This window comes from Bombina bombina, chromosome 11 (genome assembly GCF_027579735.1).
Source record: "Bombina bombina isolate aBomBom1 chromosome 11, aBomBom1.pri, whole genome shotgun sequence".
NCBI classification, from domain to species: Eukaryota; Metazoa; Chordata; class Amphibia; order Anura; family Bombinatoridae; genus Bombina; species Bombina bombina.
In genome coordinates, this window is record NC_069509.1 from 91,914,845 (window position 1) to 91,931,362 (window position 16,518).

General features: G+C 40.6%; 1 protein-coding gene across 1 annotated transcript in view; it reads right to left on the reverse strand.

Annotated features, from left to right (window-relative positions):
* The window catches only part of CFAP70 (cilia and flagella associated protein 70), a 576,575-nt gene that overhangs the window by 541,245 nt on the left and 18,812 nt on the right, over positions 1-16,518 (reverse strand). The window contains exons 4-6 of the mRNA XM_053694219.1: positions 12,342-12,421; positions 8,302-8,478; positions 2,634-2,816 (exon numbers count right to left, since the gene is read on the reverse strand). Coding sequence (XP_053550194.1) covers positions 2,634-2,816; positions 8,302-8,478; positions 12,342-12,421 — 440 coding nt within the window. The remainder of the gene's footprint in view (positions 1-2,633; positions 2,817-8,301; positions 8,479-12,341; positions 12,422-16,518) is intronic.

Below are 16,518 nucleotides of genomic sequence, written 5' to 3' on the forward strand. Positions count from 1 at the left end.
GGCACAGCTATCCTCTATCGGGATAGTGGTACGCTTAGCCAAAGTAGAAACTGCTCCCTCCACCTTAGGGACCGTCTGCCATAAGTCCCGTGTGGTGGCGTCTATTGGAAACATTTTCCTAAATATAGGAGGGGGAGAAAAAGGCACACCGGGTCTATCCCACTCCTTGCTAATAATTTCTGTAAGCCTCTTAGGTATAGGAAAAACGTCAGTACACACCGGTACCGCAAAGTATTTATCCAGCCTACATAATTTCTCAGGGATTGCAACTGTGTTACAATCATTTAGAGCCGCTAATACCTCCCCTAGTAATACGCGGAGGTTCTCAAGCTTAAATTTAAAATTAGAAATTTCTGAATCCAGTCTGCCTGGATCAGATCCGTCACCCACAGAATGAAGCTCTCCGTCCTCATGTTCTGCAAATTGTGACGCAGTATCGGACATGGCTCTCCCATTATCAGCGCGCTCTGTCCTTACCCCAGAGTGATTGCGTTTACCTCTTAAATCTGGCAATTTAGATAACACTTCTGTCATAACAGTAGCCATGTCTTTTAAAGTGATTTGTATGGGCCTCCCTGATGTACTTGGCGCCACAATATCACGCACCTCCTGAGCGGGAGGCGAAGGTACTGACACGTGAGGAGAGTTAGTCGGCATAACTTCCCTCTCGTTGTCTGGTGATAATTTCTTTACATGTAAATTTTGACTTCTATTTAAAGTAACATCAATACATTGAGTACATAAATTTCTATTGGGCTCCACATTGGCCTTTAAACATAGTGAACAAACAGATTCATCTGTGTCAGACATGTTTAAACAGACTAGCAATGACAACTAGCAAGCTTGGAAAATACTTCAAATAAATTTTCAAGCAATATAAAAAACGCTGCTGCGCCTTTAAGAAGCACAAAAAACGTTATCACAGTTGAAATAACAATGAACCAAATTAGTTATAGCAACCAAATTTTCACAATAAGTGTATACAGTTAGCAGAGGATTGCACCCACCAGCAAAAAGATGATTAACCCCTTAATGCCCAAAAACGGATAACAATTCTATTAATTAATGTTTTTTATCACAGTCAAACACACTGTCACAGGTCTGCTGTGACTGATTACCTCCCTCAAAACGAATTTTGAAGACCCCTGAGCCCTGTGGAGACGTCCTGGATCATGGAGGATGAAATAGGAAGACTGTGACTGAATTTTTACTGCGCAATAAAGCGCTAAAATAGGCCCCTCCCACTCATATTACAACAGTGGGGAAGCTCAGTAAACTGTTTCTATGCAAAGAAAACGATAGCCATGTGGTAAAATTATGCCCAAGAAATTTATATCACCAAGTACCTCAAAAAAAAAAAAAAAAAAAAAGATTAACATGCTAGTAAACGTTTTGAATAATTAATTTAAAAGTTATGAAGTGTTATTAATAAGCCTGCTACCAGTCGCTTTTACCGCAGTGAAGGCTCATACATTCAGTATTAACAGTATTTTCTGAGTAAAATTCTATTCCCTAGAAAAATACTTCAGTGTACACACACATTCATCAGCCTGATACCAGTCGCTACCACTGCATTTAAGGCTGAACTTACATTACATCGGTATTAGCAGTATCTTCTCAGTCAATTCCATTCCTTAGAAAATAATTTACTGCACATACCTCCTTGCAGGGGGGCCCTGCATGCTATTCCCCTGTTCTGAAGTTACCTCACTCCCCAGAATGTATGAGAACAGCCAGTGGATCTTAGTCACTCCGGTGCCGTTTAAAATAACAAACTTTTGATTGAAGACATAAACTAAGTTAAAAACATCACAGCCCTCTCACAACGACCTATCTTTAGTTAGGTTGCAAGAGAATGACTGGATATGACACGTGAGGGGAGGAGCTATATAGCAGTTCTGCTTGGGTGTTTCCCTCTTGCAACTTCCTGTTAGGGAGGAGATATAATCCCATAAGTAATGGATGACCCGTGGACTGACTACACTTAACAAGAGAAATTGGGTTTAGTAAAATTGGGTAAAATTGTGATTAAGAAATAAAGTAAAAATAAACAGCGAGAGAAGAGATAAAAAAAAAGCCCTAATATGTTTAAGAAAATTATATTTTTTCATAGGAGGTTGAATCATATCCCTGCTAAATATGTAAAGGGACAGTATACACTAATTTTCATTTAACTGCATGTAATAGACACCACTATAAAGAAGAATATGCACAGATACTGATCTAACAATCCAGTATAAAACCTTTTAAAAACTTACTTAGAAGCTCCCAGTTTAGCACTGTTGATGAAGTTAGGCTGGGACACCCAGTGAAAGGGTTTGGGCAAGCAGAAAGTGCAGACACCCCCCTCCCCCTATATAAAAATCCAGATTACACAAACAAGAGCAGCAGGAATCAGTAGACCTGGGTTTACATCTGATACTTTGGGGCTTGGTTAGGAGTTAGGAAAATCAGCACAATGTTATTAAAAAAATAATCAAAACTTATATAGTGTTACAAAAACACCCCAGATGGGCTATATCAATGGATCATCTACACAATATTTATGCACAGAAAAATCTAGTGTACAATGTCCCTTTAATTAGACTCATATTTATAATTGGCCAATGGCCCAGTTTCAAATCCTGGTTTACCTCTTTCTTGTTCATCTCTCCATCTTCCTCCTCATAAGCTCCTCCAAGAATAAAGGAATCTGGCATGGTCTGTGCTCCTGGTGCAGTGATGCCACTTGTGGGCCATTTTTTTAACCGTGGAACCGGCTCTATTTCTCCACCGGCCTTTAACACACCGTTATTAAACACCAGAGGGCGGTCCTTCTATAGAAAGAGTAATATATCTGTTACCAAACACTAACTAGAAAAACATTCAAGTAACAGTGACATTTTTCTATACTTGGTGTGACCAGTAATTTATGTTTAAATATTTTTTATTATGTTTTTTTAACAACATGAATATAACAAAAGATAAAACATTAGAGAAAGTAAATGAGTCAAAACCCCTTCAGATAGGGGTTAGTTGGCAATATAACATCATACAAGTATCTATAGAAACGACAAAAGAAACAAAAAGTGCCTTAAAGAAAAAAACAAAAAGGCGAGATATAAAATAAAAAAGGGAAGGAAAAACAATCCCTATACCCACTCATATGTTGTGTATATCAATCTCACATATCCAACTTTACGAAAAATCTTAAGAGTTGCTTTATATAAGCCACATGGCCATTCCCAAACCTTCACAATGTTGTTAATGCCCACAGGTGTTCCTAAATTCCCAACATCCAAATCTAACATCTTTGTTGTATAGCAGTTAAGTGGTGTTTGTATTATTCAAGATCCAATAGAACCATATTTTCTCAAATGACTCCCTGGAGTTCATGATCCATGAGGCAGATTCGTACATTCTAAATGTGTTATTTATCTTATTCCTCACTTCCATCCATGATGGTACCCCTGTTTTCCTGTGGTATGCTATAGCTGTTCTAGTGATCGTACAGAGTATTCGAATAAAATAATGAATTTCTTTGTTATATTTTTTGTCACCTGTGTGTAGCAAAGCTTGAGATATATTGAGCTCTATATCCTCCTCCTCTAGAATCGAGCTAACTAAGGTGGAGAGGGAGTGCCAGATCTGCTTTACCTCTTCACAGTCCCACCACATATGTTTGAAAGTACCTTTGTTCCCACATCCTCTGTAACATAGATTTGATTTGGTTTGTGACATGTGGGAGGTTATAGTTGGTGTGAGATACCAGCGAAATGCAATCTTAAGGGAATTTTCACGTAAATCTGCACTGATCAACCAATCAAGCTAAATATATTCTCCCATGTATGTTTGACATAAGTGATGTTAATGTCGTCTTCCCACTTAAGCATCAGAGTAGTCTTGGGGGCATTGTTGTATTGCTCTGAATAGCTATATATATAGGATAGAGATTGTGTGCTTAGGTCTAGATACTAGTGAGTACATGTTTTCCAATACTGTAGGGGGAGAAGTCCTAGTGTCACCCAGGTATCTCCGGATGGAGGAGGACAACTGTAAATATTGAAACCACCTTATCTCTATTGGTGTCAATTTGTCTTGTATATGAGTGTAAGCCATGAGTATGTTGTTAAATAGAGCGTCCGCTACTCTATACAACCCTTTGTTGGCCCATTTGTCTATAGTGGCATGAAGCTCTTGAGGCAAAATTTTCCTGAGTGGAATCATCACTGTTTGTGGTGGTAGTATGGTGTTGTGATCTGTTTTTGTCTGGTTTTGTGTTTTGTCAGAACCAGTGAAGGGATTCTAGCTTTTTTGCTACCTCTGACATAAGCCATTAGTTCCTTTTGTAGTGTGGACAGTTCTAGGGTCGGGATTGGTATAGGTAGTGTGCGAAATAAGTAGAATAGTCGTGGGAAAACATTCATTTTGACTGCAGAGAGTTGGTGAAACTGAGCTGTCAGCTGGATCCCCAGATACTTAAGAGAATATTTCAGCCATTTAAACTCAAAGTTAAGTTCTATGGTTTTCTTCGTATGGGGGGGGTAAAGCTATTGGTAGTGCCTCACATTTCTCAAGATCAATTTTATATCCCCAGATCTGTGAATATCTATTGAGAAGATTATATAAATTCGGAAGAGATATCAAGGGCTTTGTAATGGTAACTAAGATATCATCCGCAAACAGGGTGAGTTTGTAGTCATGGTTAGCTATTTTGGCGCCAGTAATGTCTGGGGACAGTCGTATTTTAGCTGCTAAGGGCTCTATGCAGATTGCAAATATAAGGGGAGAAAGAGGACCCCTTGTTGTGTCCCATTCCTTATGGGGAATAGTTTAGACCTGTAGCCTGCTGACACCACTTGTGCTGTGGGGTTAGAATAGATTGCCTGGATTGCTTTAATAAAGGGACCATCAAAGCCCATGTGTCGCAGCAGCACCATCATCATGTGTCCCCAATCTATTCTATTGAACGCCTTCTCCGCATCCAGAGACAGGAGCAGAGAAGACGTTTCCTCTCTACCAAGATGATCTATGATATTTATCATTCTTCTTATATTATCGGTGACCAGTAATTTAAAGGGACATAACTGTAAAAAGCTGACATGAAAATATCACCAGAACATCTCATTGTACAAAAGAAAGATATTTTACCTTAAAATGTCTTCAGCTCACCAGAGTAAGTGGTGTGTAAACAGTTTTACTTAAGCTAATGTCCAGCTGCAAGTTAAAAAAACAAACAAAAAAAAAAACAAAACAATAGCCAGTCAGCATCAGCAGTGCTGAGGTAATGCTTTACCTTTGCTGTGATCTCATGAGATTTCATAGAACTTACTTAAATTGAATAGAGAAATAACATGACTGTGCCTGCACATGACAGATGCACACTCACTAGCTTGTCCTGTGAAAATCATTCTGACTGACTGCTTAAAGTCTCTTTACAGGTGATATTTTCTAGTCAGCTTTTTACAGCTATGCTGCATCACTTTCAAGTGCTTCAACATTTGAGTTTCATGTCCCTTTAAAGGGACAGTCTACACCTTAGTCATCTTAAATTCTTACCTTAGATTAAGCTGCTCCTACACCCCTTTCTATATTATGCAGCAGGAACGGTAAAAAAGTTAATTTTAAAATGAATATTGTTATATATATCCTCCCACTGAGCACAGGGTATTAGAACTGCACGGGTAGACTAAAAAGTATGTTACAGCGCATCTACATTAGAAGTGATCAATTAAAGTCCTTGTAAAATACCGCTTAGGTTCTGGACCTGATTTTAAAACATTTAAAGTTTACCATCACTTTATGTGAAATGTTATGAGTTTAGTACTTTTGCTTTATTTGGATTAAATTTAGCCCTGGTTAGCACTATTAAAGGGACATTCCAGTCAACATTTAAAAGCACCTAGATTAATTACATCTATCAATAGAACTATATTTGAAATATACATGTATTGGCAAAAATACTTCTAGTAAAAGTTGTTACAGTTTTAGAGTTAACATTTTTCTCTGCATGTACATGTGAAGCACAGCTCGATATTCTCTGTGCATCAGCACTTTAAATACTGCAGCTGCTCAGAGCACAAGTGGGGCTTGTATTATGTCAGCAATTAACACATTGAGTCATTACCAGATGGTACAAGCACCTTAGGTTCTTTGATAAAGTGATGTGTTTCAAATGCTGGTGCACTTGGCATACTTAAACACACTTCTGAAACAGCTATAGCATTTATTAGAAGCATTTTTGCTAATACATGTTTATTACAAAAATGCTTCTATTCAAAACTTAAATGCATCCATGTGGATTACAATTTTGTCTGTAATGTCCCTTTAAGCAAGAACAGACTATATTTGTTATACTTTAATGCACAAACACTGAGTAAAGATCCTCATTATGAAGCCAATAGCTCACCCCTGTTGTCTCTAGTTTTCTGTTCACAGCCTTCTACCATGGAAAAGCTATTTATGGACTTATCACCAGTGGCGCTAGCTTTTAAATCACCTCTGCAATATCATGGATTATTTTACCAGCATCTCAGGAGCAGCCATTGGTCTTTCATTTATACCTACAATGTACTGGGAGCACTTGTCAATCAACTGTGCAGCAGCAACTAGTTAAATTTAGGATTCCCTCTAAACTCTGCTAAAATACTGCAAATCCCACACAGCCTGACGATAACCTCCGTGCAATCCCACAAGCAGCATTTACTGGATTGGTCCAGAAAGATAACAAGTAACCTAACAGCCTAACTCCAACCATTACTGGCCTAATATAAAGATGCCAATCTGAGCTTGCTTTTAAAGAAGACAAAGCTAGTCACTGGCATTACATTAGTATTAACTGCATTGTTATCATCTTTCCCTAATTGGCTTGAGTAGATACATAGTATAAGAATTTACAGAGCTAACGTACATAAAAAGGGGACAAAATAAATAATAAAAGTTTATAGCAAAGTTGTGTTACTTAAACTAAACATTTTCTATTAAAATCTGAATGTGTTTATGGTCCCTTTAGCAGAAATGATGCAATTAAAGGTAATGTGAAAAGTTGCCAAAGTTGCAGGCCTGATCAGCAGATCAAATATCGTTAACGGCCAACAGACATAACGTGTGGCTGGTTCAAGCGGGAAGATAGATAATTGGCTCTAACTAAAGTCTCATTTGCGATTTGACCCCTTAATGACGTCACCGGTCATTTTCTTGTTTCCTAATAGTGCGGGTCCCGATGCAAATTGCAGGACCGCTGGTGGCAAGTAAGGAATGTTTACAAGTAGGTATGTGCAAAAGTCAAATGAATTCTAAATATGGCCGTGGGTAGCATTCATCTATTTGTGGTGCCAGATATATTAGTGTTAAAGTGCAACACACAAAAATCTGTGCAAATCTTTTTGTGTGTTGTACTTAATAACACTAATAAATCCAGAGCCAAAAATAACCGAATGGTGCCCACAGCAATATTTGAAATTTGTTTGAAAAAAAATATCTGAATAACTAATTTTGCCCTTAAATATTTACAAGCAGAACATGGTCAGCAACAGTATACAAATCTACAAGTGCAGTTATAGGGTGTGCACCCATATTCATTACTGTAGCACCCTAAATATATTTGTCCCTTGCTCTACCTAGAAGAGAGAGAGAGATAAAAGAAGAAGGTTTTTCTTAAAATAAATAAATAAAGGTAGCAATGTGTAGAAGATGATTGGGTCCCCCATTAGCACCCTCTACACTCTTAATATTCAACTTTACAGTCAACCTTTGGCACCTAAAGTTTATGGTCTAGAACAGTGTTTCCCAACCGCGGTCCTAAAGAACCCCCAACAGTCCAGGTTTTCATTATAGCTGAACTAGAGCACAGGTGAAATAATCAGCTGATGGATGAGAGCAGGTTGGTTACTGATCAGCTGATTACTTCACCTGTGCACTGGTTCAGCTATAATGAAAACCAGGACTGTTGGGGGTACTTGAGGACCACAGTTGGGAAACACTAGTCTAGAATATTGTTTCTCAACTGCGGTCCTCAAGTACACCCAACAGTCCAGGTTTTCATTATAGCTGAACTAGAACACAGGTGAAATAATCTGGTTACTGATCAACTGAATATTTCCCCTGTGCTCTAGTTCAGCTATAATGAAAACCTGAACTGGAGGTTGTACTTGAGTTCAGTGGTTGAGAAACACAGGTCTAGAATCACCTGTGTAGCTAAGAAGTTCAGAACCAAAAGTATCAGAGAGTTGGCTGCAAGAGGATGACAAGGGACCTCAGTATGGGCAGACAATATCTTCACCCTATCAGTATACCCTGTATATTAACCACTTTGTAACTCACCTGTCCCACTGTGGGTAAAACAAGACCTGCAACATAATTATAGTGTGGCCCTGTGTGGTTCCAGGACTCAGGAACACAATAAGCAGCTTCCAATGTCATTCTGAGTAGATTCCATTTGTTTATCTGTGACTCCGACAGCAGAGGCTCTGGAACAGAAACCGCTACTTCTAGACTGGGCTGAAAGATAGAAATATAATACATTAGAAATATGTTTAGTGTGATTTATTTCTACTGGGCCAGCATAATGTATGCATATGTATGTACTGTATGTATGTACTGTATGTGTGTGTGCGTGTGTTTGTCCAGAGCATTTGAAAGAGCAAGTTCTGTTAATGTCATTTTTGCTTGTTTCTTAGAAATAATAAAAAATTGCAGTTATCCAAATAAAGGGGAAACTGTGAAAATATAACAATATATATATTTGTATGCAAATGAACAATGCTTGGTGATATTATAATTAGTTTTACTACTATTATTATTATTATTATTATTATTATTAATAATCGGCTAGATTACGAATTTTGTGTTATGAGGGGTGCGGTGCTAACTAGCAAGTTATTGTCACTGCTCACTTCCCTACAGTGCTGGTATTACAGGTTTACAAAAACCCGGCGTTATCAGGCAAGAAGTTAGCGTAGAGCAAAATTGAGCTCCATACCGCACTCCAATACCAGCGCTGCTGAAAGCAGCGGTGAGCTGGTTTTACGTGCTCGTGCACAATTTCCCCATAGACATGAATGGGGAGAGCCGGCTGAAAAAAAGCATAACACCTGCAAAAAAGCAGCGTAAAGCTCCGTAACACAGCCCCATTGATTCCTATGGGGAAACAAAATTTATGTTTACACCTAACACCCTAACATGAACCCCGAGTCTAAACGCCCCTAATCTTACACGTATTAACCCCTAATCTGCCGCCCCCCGACATCTACATTATATTTATTAACCCCTAATCTGCTGCCCCCAACATCGCCGACACCTACATTATACTTATTAACCCCTAATCTCTCGCCCCCAATGTCGCCGCCACCTACCTACACTTATTAACCCCTAATCTGCCGCCCCCAACGTCACCGCCACTATAATAAACATATTAACCCCTAAACTGCCGCACTCCCGCATCACAAACACTAGTTAAATATTAACCCCTAATCTGCCGTCCAAAACATCGCCGCCACCTACCTACATTTATTAACCCCTAATCTGCCGCCCCCAACGTCGCCGCCACTATACTAAATTTATTAACCCCTAAAGCTAAAATAAATACAAATTTACCTGTAAAATAAAACCTAACCTGTCTTACACTAACACCTAACCTTACACTACAATTAAATAAATTACATAAATTAAATACAATTACCTAAATTACAAAAAAAAAAAAAAACACTAAATTACACAAAATAAAAAAAGAAATTATCAGATATTTAAACTAATTATACCTAATCTAATAGCCATATCAAAATAAAAAAGCCCCCCCCCCCAAAATAAAAAAACCCTAGCCTAAACTAAACTACCAATATCCCTTAAAAGAGCCTTTTGCAGGGCATTGCCCAAAAGAAATCAGCTCTTTTACCTATAAAAAAAAAAATACAAAGAACCCCTCAACAGTAAAACCCACCACCCACACAACCAACCCCCCAAATAAAATCCTAACTAAAATAACCTAAGCTCCCCATTGCCCTGAAAAGGGCATTTGGATGGGCATTGCCTTTAAAAGGCCATTTATCTCTTTTTCAGCCCAAAAGCCCTAATCTAAAAATAAAACGCACCCAATAAACCCTTAAAAAAACACTTATCACCGAAGATCCACTTACAGTTTTGAAGTCCGGACATCCATCCTCAGCAAAGCCAGGAGAAGTCTTCATCGAAGCGGCAAGAAGTCCTCAACGAAGCCGGGAGAAGTCTTCATCCAAGCCGGCAGAAGTGGTCCACCAGACGGGCAGAAGTCTTCATCCAGACGGCATCTTCTATCTTCATCCATTCGGCGCAGAGCAGCTCTATCTTCAAGACATCCGGCGCGGAGCATCCTCTTCAATCAAAGTCTTCTTCCAGAATGAAGGTTCCTTTAAGTGACATAATCCAAGATGGCGTCCCTTGAATTCCGATTGGCTGATAGAATTCTATCAGCCAATCGGAATTAAAGGTGAAAAAATCCTATTGACTGATGCAATCAGCCAATAGGTTGAGCTTCAATCCTATTGGCTGATCCAATCAGCCAATAAGATTGAGCTTGCATTTTATTGGCTGTTCCCATATAGAATGCAATAGAATGCAAGCTCAATCCTATTGGCTGATTGCATCAGCCAATAGGATTTTTTCACCTAAAATTTCCAATTGGCTGATAGAATTCTATCAGCCAATCGGAATTTAAGGGACGCCATCTTGGATTACGTCACTTAAAGGAACCTTCATTCTGGAAGAAGCTTTCGATTGAAGAGGATGCTCCGCGCAGGATGTCTTGAAGATGGAGCCGCTCAGTGTTGGAAGGATGAAGATAGAAGATGCCATCTGGATGAAGACTTCTGCCCGTCTGGAGGACCACTTCTGCCGGCTTGGATGAAGACTTCTCCCGGCTTCGTTGAGGACTTCTTGCCGTTTGGATGAAGACTTCTCCCGGCTTCATTGAGGATGGATGTCCGGTCTTCAAAACTGTAAGTGGATCTTCGGGTTTAGTGTTAGGTTTTTTTAAGGGTTTATTGGGTGGGTTTTATTTTTAGATTTGGGCTTTTGGGCTGAAAAGGAGCTAAATGCCCTTTTAAGGGCAATGCCCATCCAAATGCCCTTTTCAGGGCAATGGGGAGCTTAGGTTTTTTTAGTTAGGATTTTTATTTGGGGGGTTGGTTGTGTGGGTGATGGGTTTTACTGTTGGGGGGTTGTTTGTATTTTTTTTTTAAAGGTAAAAGAGCCGATTTCTTTGGGGCAATGCCCAGCAAAAGGCCCTTTTAAGGGCTATTGGTAGTTTAGTTTAGGCTAGGGGTTTTTTTTATTTTGGGGGGGCTTTTTTATTTTGATAGGGCTATTAGATTAGATGTAATTAGTTTAAATATCTGATAATTTCTTTTTTTATTTTGTGTAATTTAGTGTTTGCTTGTTTTTGTAATTTAGGTAATTGTATTTAATTAATTTAATTGTAGTGTAAGGTTAGGTGTTAGCGTAAAACAGGTTGGGTTTTATTTTACAGGTAAATTTGTATTTATTTTAGCTAGGTAGTTAGTAAATAGTTAATAACTATTTAGTAACTATTCTACATAGTTAAAATAAAAATAAACCCCAAGTTAGCTACAATGTAACTATTAGTTATATTGTAGCTAGCTTAGGGTTTTTTTTTACAGGTATTTATTTTTAAATAGGAATTATTTAGGTAATGATAGGATTTTTTATTTAGATTTATTTTAATTATATTTAAGTTAGGGGTGTTTGGGTTAGACTTAGGTTTAGGGGTTAATAAATTTAGTATAGTGGCAGATTAGGGGTTAATAAATGCAGGTAGGTGGCGGCGATGTTAGGGGCGGCAGATTAGGGGTTAATAATATTTAACTAGTGTTTGCGATGCGGAAGTGCGGCAGTTTAGGGGTTAATATGTTTATTATAGTGGCGGCGATGTCGGGAGCGGCAGACTAGGGGTGAATATGCAATGACAGGAAAAAAAAGTTAAAAAAAAACTTACACTTGGGTGTGAAATTACTTAGTGACAAAAGAGTCAAATGTATAATGTGAGCAATATCTTTCCAATTTTATCAAAAAATGATCTGTTAATTAGCATGAGAACCTAATGTGTGCACAAACTTTACTGATGATAACAGCTGTTTTATTGTGCTATGACGAGAATAAAAAGGTCACACAATCTACAGTCCTGGTAACAAGAATAAAACGGTTACATAATCTACAGTCCTGGTAACAAGAATAAAACGGTTACATAATCTACAGTCCTGGTAACAAGAATAAAACGGTTAACATAATCTACAGTCCTGGTAACAAGAATAAAACGGTTACATAATCTACAGTTCTGAACTCATCAAAGACAAGAGTTGTGAGACAAGTACCTTGGCATCCGGGTGAATGGTCTCTAGAGGTGAGCCAGGGGCCGGGTGCAGAGGCAGGATCACCTTGAAATTACATTCACCTGGAAGACAGCAACAGATTCACAAATAACAAAGTGGTGTTGAGTGCTATTTTTGTGCATACTTTTCAAATGCTAGCATTTGAATTCTCCCCCGTAGATTCACAAATAAGTTTAACAGTTCAAGGAATCATCATAAATGGAGTACAATGGTCACAGATGTTTTTTGAAACTCTATTTCCAGATTTACCAGATAAATGTCTTTCCTTCCGGGTAGGGAGAGTCCACAGCTTCATTCCTTACTGTTGGGAAATACAACACCTGGCCACCAAGAGGAGGCAAAGACACCCCAGCCAAAGGCTTACATATCACTCCCACTTCCTCATTAGCCCATTTATTCTGCCGAGGGAACAAGGAAAAGTAGGAGAAACATTAGGGTATAAATGGTGCCAGAAGAATAAAATAATAATAGGGGACCGCCCATAGACAAGAAAAAACATGCGGGGGCCTTGGACTCTCCCTATTCGTAAGGAAAGGAATTTATCTGGTAAGCATAAATTATGTTTTCCTTTCTAAGATTGGGAGAGTCCAAGGCTTCATTTCTTACTGTTGGGAAAACTATACCCAAGCTCCAGAGGAAACTGAATGAATAACGGGAGGGAACAAAAAGGAAGAGGCGGACCCTATTCTGAGGGCACCACAGCCTGCAAAACTTTTCTCCCGAAAGCTGCTTCAGCCGAAGCAAAAACATCAAACTTGTAAAATTTTGAAAAAGTATGCAAGGAGGACCAGGTAGCCGCCTTACAAATCTGATCCATAGAGGCCTCGTTCTTAAAGGCCCAAGAGGAAGCCACTGCTTTAGTGGAATGAGCCTTTATCCTCTCAGGAGGACGATGTCCCGCTGTCTCATAAGCTAAGAGGATGACACTCCTTAACCAGAAAGATAGGGAAATCAAAGTAACCTTCTGCCCCTTTACGCTTCCCCAATAGACAACAAACAAACAGGAAGATTGTCTAAACTCCTTAGTAGCCTGAAGATAGAACTTCAAGGCGCGAACCACATCCAAATTGTGAAGTAAGCGTTCCTTTGATGAAGAAGGATTAGGACACAAGGAAGGAACCACGATCTTCTGATTGATGTTGCGATCTGACACAACCTTAGGAAGAAACCCTAATTTAGTACGTAAAACTGCCTTATCTGCATGAAAATTCAGATAAGGGGGCTCACATTGCAAAGCAGAGATCTCAGAAACTCTGCGTGCAGAGGCAATAGCCAATAAAAAGAGAACCTTCCAAGATAACAATTTAATGTCAACAGAATGCAGAGGCTCAAACGGAACCTGTTGCAAAACCCGAAGAACAAGATTTAGGCTCCAAGGAGGAGCTCCAGAACAAAACACAGGTCTGATCCTAATCAGAGCCTTAACAAAGGACTGCACGTCTGGAAGCTCAGCCAGTCTCAAACCTGCAATAAAACCGACAGGGCCGAAATCTGTCCCTTCAGGAAACTAGCAGAAAGGCCCTTCTCCAGCCCATCCTGGAGAAAAGATAAGATCCTTAACTCTGTGCCAGGAAAAACCACGCTCTTCACACAAGAATAAGTAGGTACTCCACACCTTGTGGTAGATACACCGAGTAACTGGTTTACGAGCTTGAATAAGAGTATCAATGACACTCTCAGAGAAAACTCTTGGCTAAGACTATGTCATGCTGCGAAGCTCTAGCCGATGCTAGGGGCGCAGCGTCTCCTTCCCTGCTTGTTGCCTAGGGCTATGTCGGGTCTGGATGCGTGCAGCGCTGACGTCACCTCCGCACGCTCCTCTCTCTAATGCCAGTCCTTGTTCCTGTGGCGCGAATCCTGCACCTATGCAAGTTGCTCAGTACGATCTATCACTGCCCAAGTATAGGTATTACTTTGTGTGCTCCTGGGTGTGATTCATCGTTTTTACTCTGATTGATATTCTGCTGCTGAACTCTGCTTGCCCGACTACTCTGCCCGATAACCCCTAAATTGCTGGATTGATATACTGCTGCTGAACTCTGCTTGCCTGACCACTCTGCCTGTTTAACCCCTATTTGTTCTGGATTGCCTCTCTGTTGCCAAACCCTGCCTGTCTGACCATACTAGTGGTTTACCCTTGGACTGCTTTGCCGTTGCCAAAACCTTGCATGCCTGACCATGCTAGTGGTTTACCTTTGGACTGCTTTGCCGTTGCCAGACCCTGCCTGCCTGACCCTTCTTGTGGTTTACCCCTGAACTGCCTTTCTCTGATTCCCTGCCTGTGGTGAGTGCCATTTACCTCATTTTGTGAACTTTCTCTGCTCTGGGATTTTCCCTATTATTCCGGCTCGACGCCGGGATAAGAAGACTACTGGCCGAGTTCAGTCTGATAGTGGAATATCCCACGAGCATTACAGACTAAGCATTCAATCTCCACGCAGTCAGCCTCAGAGAAACTAGATTTTGATGAACAAATGGACCTTGTATCAGCAGGTCTCTTCCACAGAGTAGATGAGGACAACCCCACTGGATCCGCGAACCACATCCTTCGCGGACACGATGGAGCAATCAGGATTACTAATACCTGCTCCTGCTTGATGCGGGCCTCCACTCGAGGAAGAATCGGTAATGGAGGAAAAAGATATACAAGTTTGAACCTCCAGGGCACTGCTTGGGGATCCCTCTATCTCGACCCGTACCTGGGTAGCTTGGTATAGACAGGACGCCATGAGATCTCTCTCTGGCGTCCCCCACTTTGCTGCATATCTCTGCAAACACCTCGGGATGGAGAGACCATTCCCCTGGATGGAAGGATTGCCTGCTGAGAAAATCCGCCTCCCAGTTGTCCACACCCGGAATGTAGATCGCTGACAGCAAACAGCTGTGGGGCTCCGCCCACTCCAGAATCTGAGATACTTCCTTCATCGCCAAGGAACTTTTCGTTCCCCCCTGATGGTTGATATAATCCACCAAGGTTATATTGTCTGATTGGAATCTGATAAACTGGGATGAACCCAGAAGTGGCCAAGCCTTCAAGGCCTTGAAGATTGCCCGTAGTTCCAAAATATTGAGTGGGAGGGAGGACTCCTATTGAGTCCACAACCCCTGTGCTTTCCTGGCACTCCAAACAGCTCCCCATCTGGATAGGCTTGCGTCCGTAGTCACAATCTCCCAGGATGGTCTTAAGAAGCATGTCCCTCGGGACAGATGATCTGGACAGAGCCACCAAGAGAGCAATTCTCTCGACCGGCTGTCTAATACAATCTTTTGAGACAGATCTGAATTATCGCCATTCCACTGCCTCAGCATGCACAGTTGTAAAGGTCTGAGACGGAACCTGGCAAAAGGAATGATGCCCATGCAGGACGCCATGAGACCAATCACCTCCATACACTGAGCCACAGTTGGACTCAAGGAGGTCCGGAGGGAAAGACATGCCGAAGTTAGCTTGCAACATCTCTGGTCTGTTAGAAATATCCTCATGGATATGGAGTCTATTATAGTAGCCAGGAATTCCACCATGGTACTTGGGATAAGAGAACTCTTTTTCAAGTTTATCTTCCATCCATGTGATCGAATAAGACTGAGAAGGGACTCCCGAGAATTCTTCCGCAAGATGAAAGGATGGTGCTTGCACCAGAATATTGTCCAAGTATGAAGCTACTGCAATATCCTGAGTTCTGGAAACGACTAGAAGAGCCCCCAGAACCTTTGTAAAGATTCTTGGAGCAGTAGCTAGGCCAAACGGAAGGGCAATGAACTGGAAGTGCTTGGCCAGAAATGCAAACCTCAGGAACTTGAAGTGTTCCCTGTGGATTGGAACATGAAGGTAAACGTCCTTCAAAGTTCTCTCCTTTTTTGGGACCATGAAACAGTTTGAATAAAACCCCAAAACACCTTTCTTTGATAGGCACCGGGACAACAACTCCTAAGGAGGATAGATCCCAAACGCACCCTAGAAAGGCATCCCTCTTTTATGGTCTGGTAGACAGATTTGAGAGAAGGAATCTGCCCCTTGGCGGATGAGATTTGAAGACTATCTTGTATCCCTGAGATACCACCTCCAAGACCCACGGATCCTGTACGTCCTTGAACCAGGCGTCTGAAAAAAGAGACAGTCTGCCCCATACATGATCCAATCCCGGATCGGGGGCCGCCC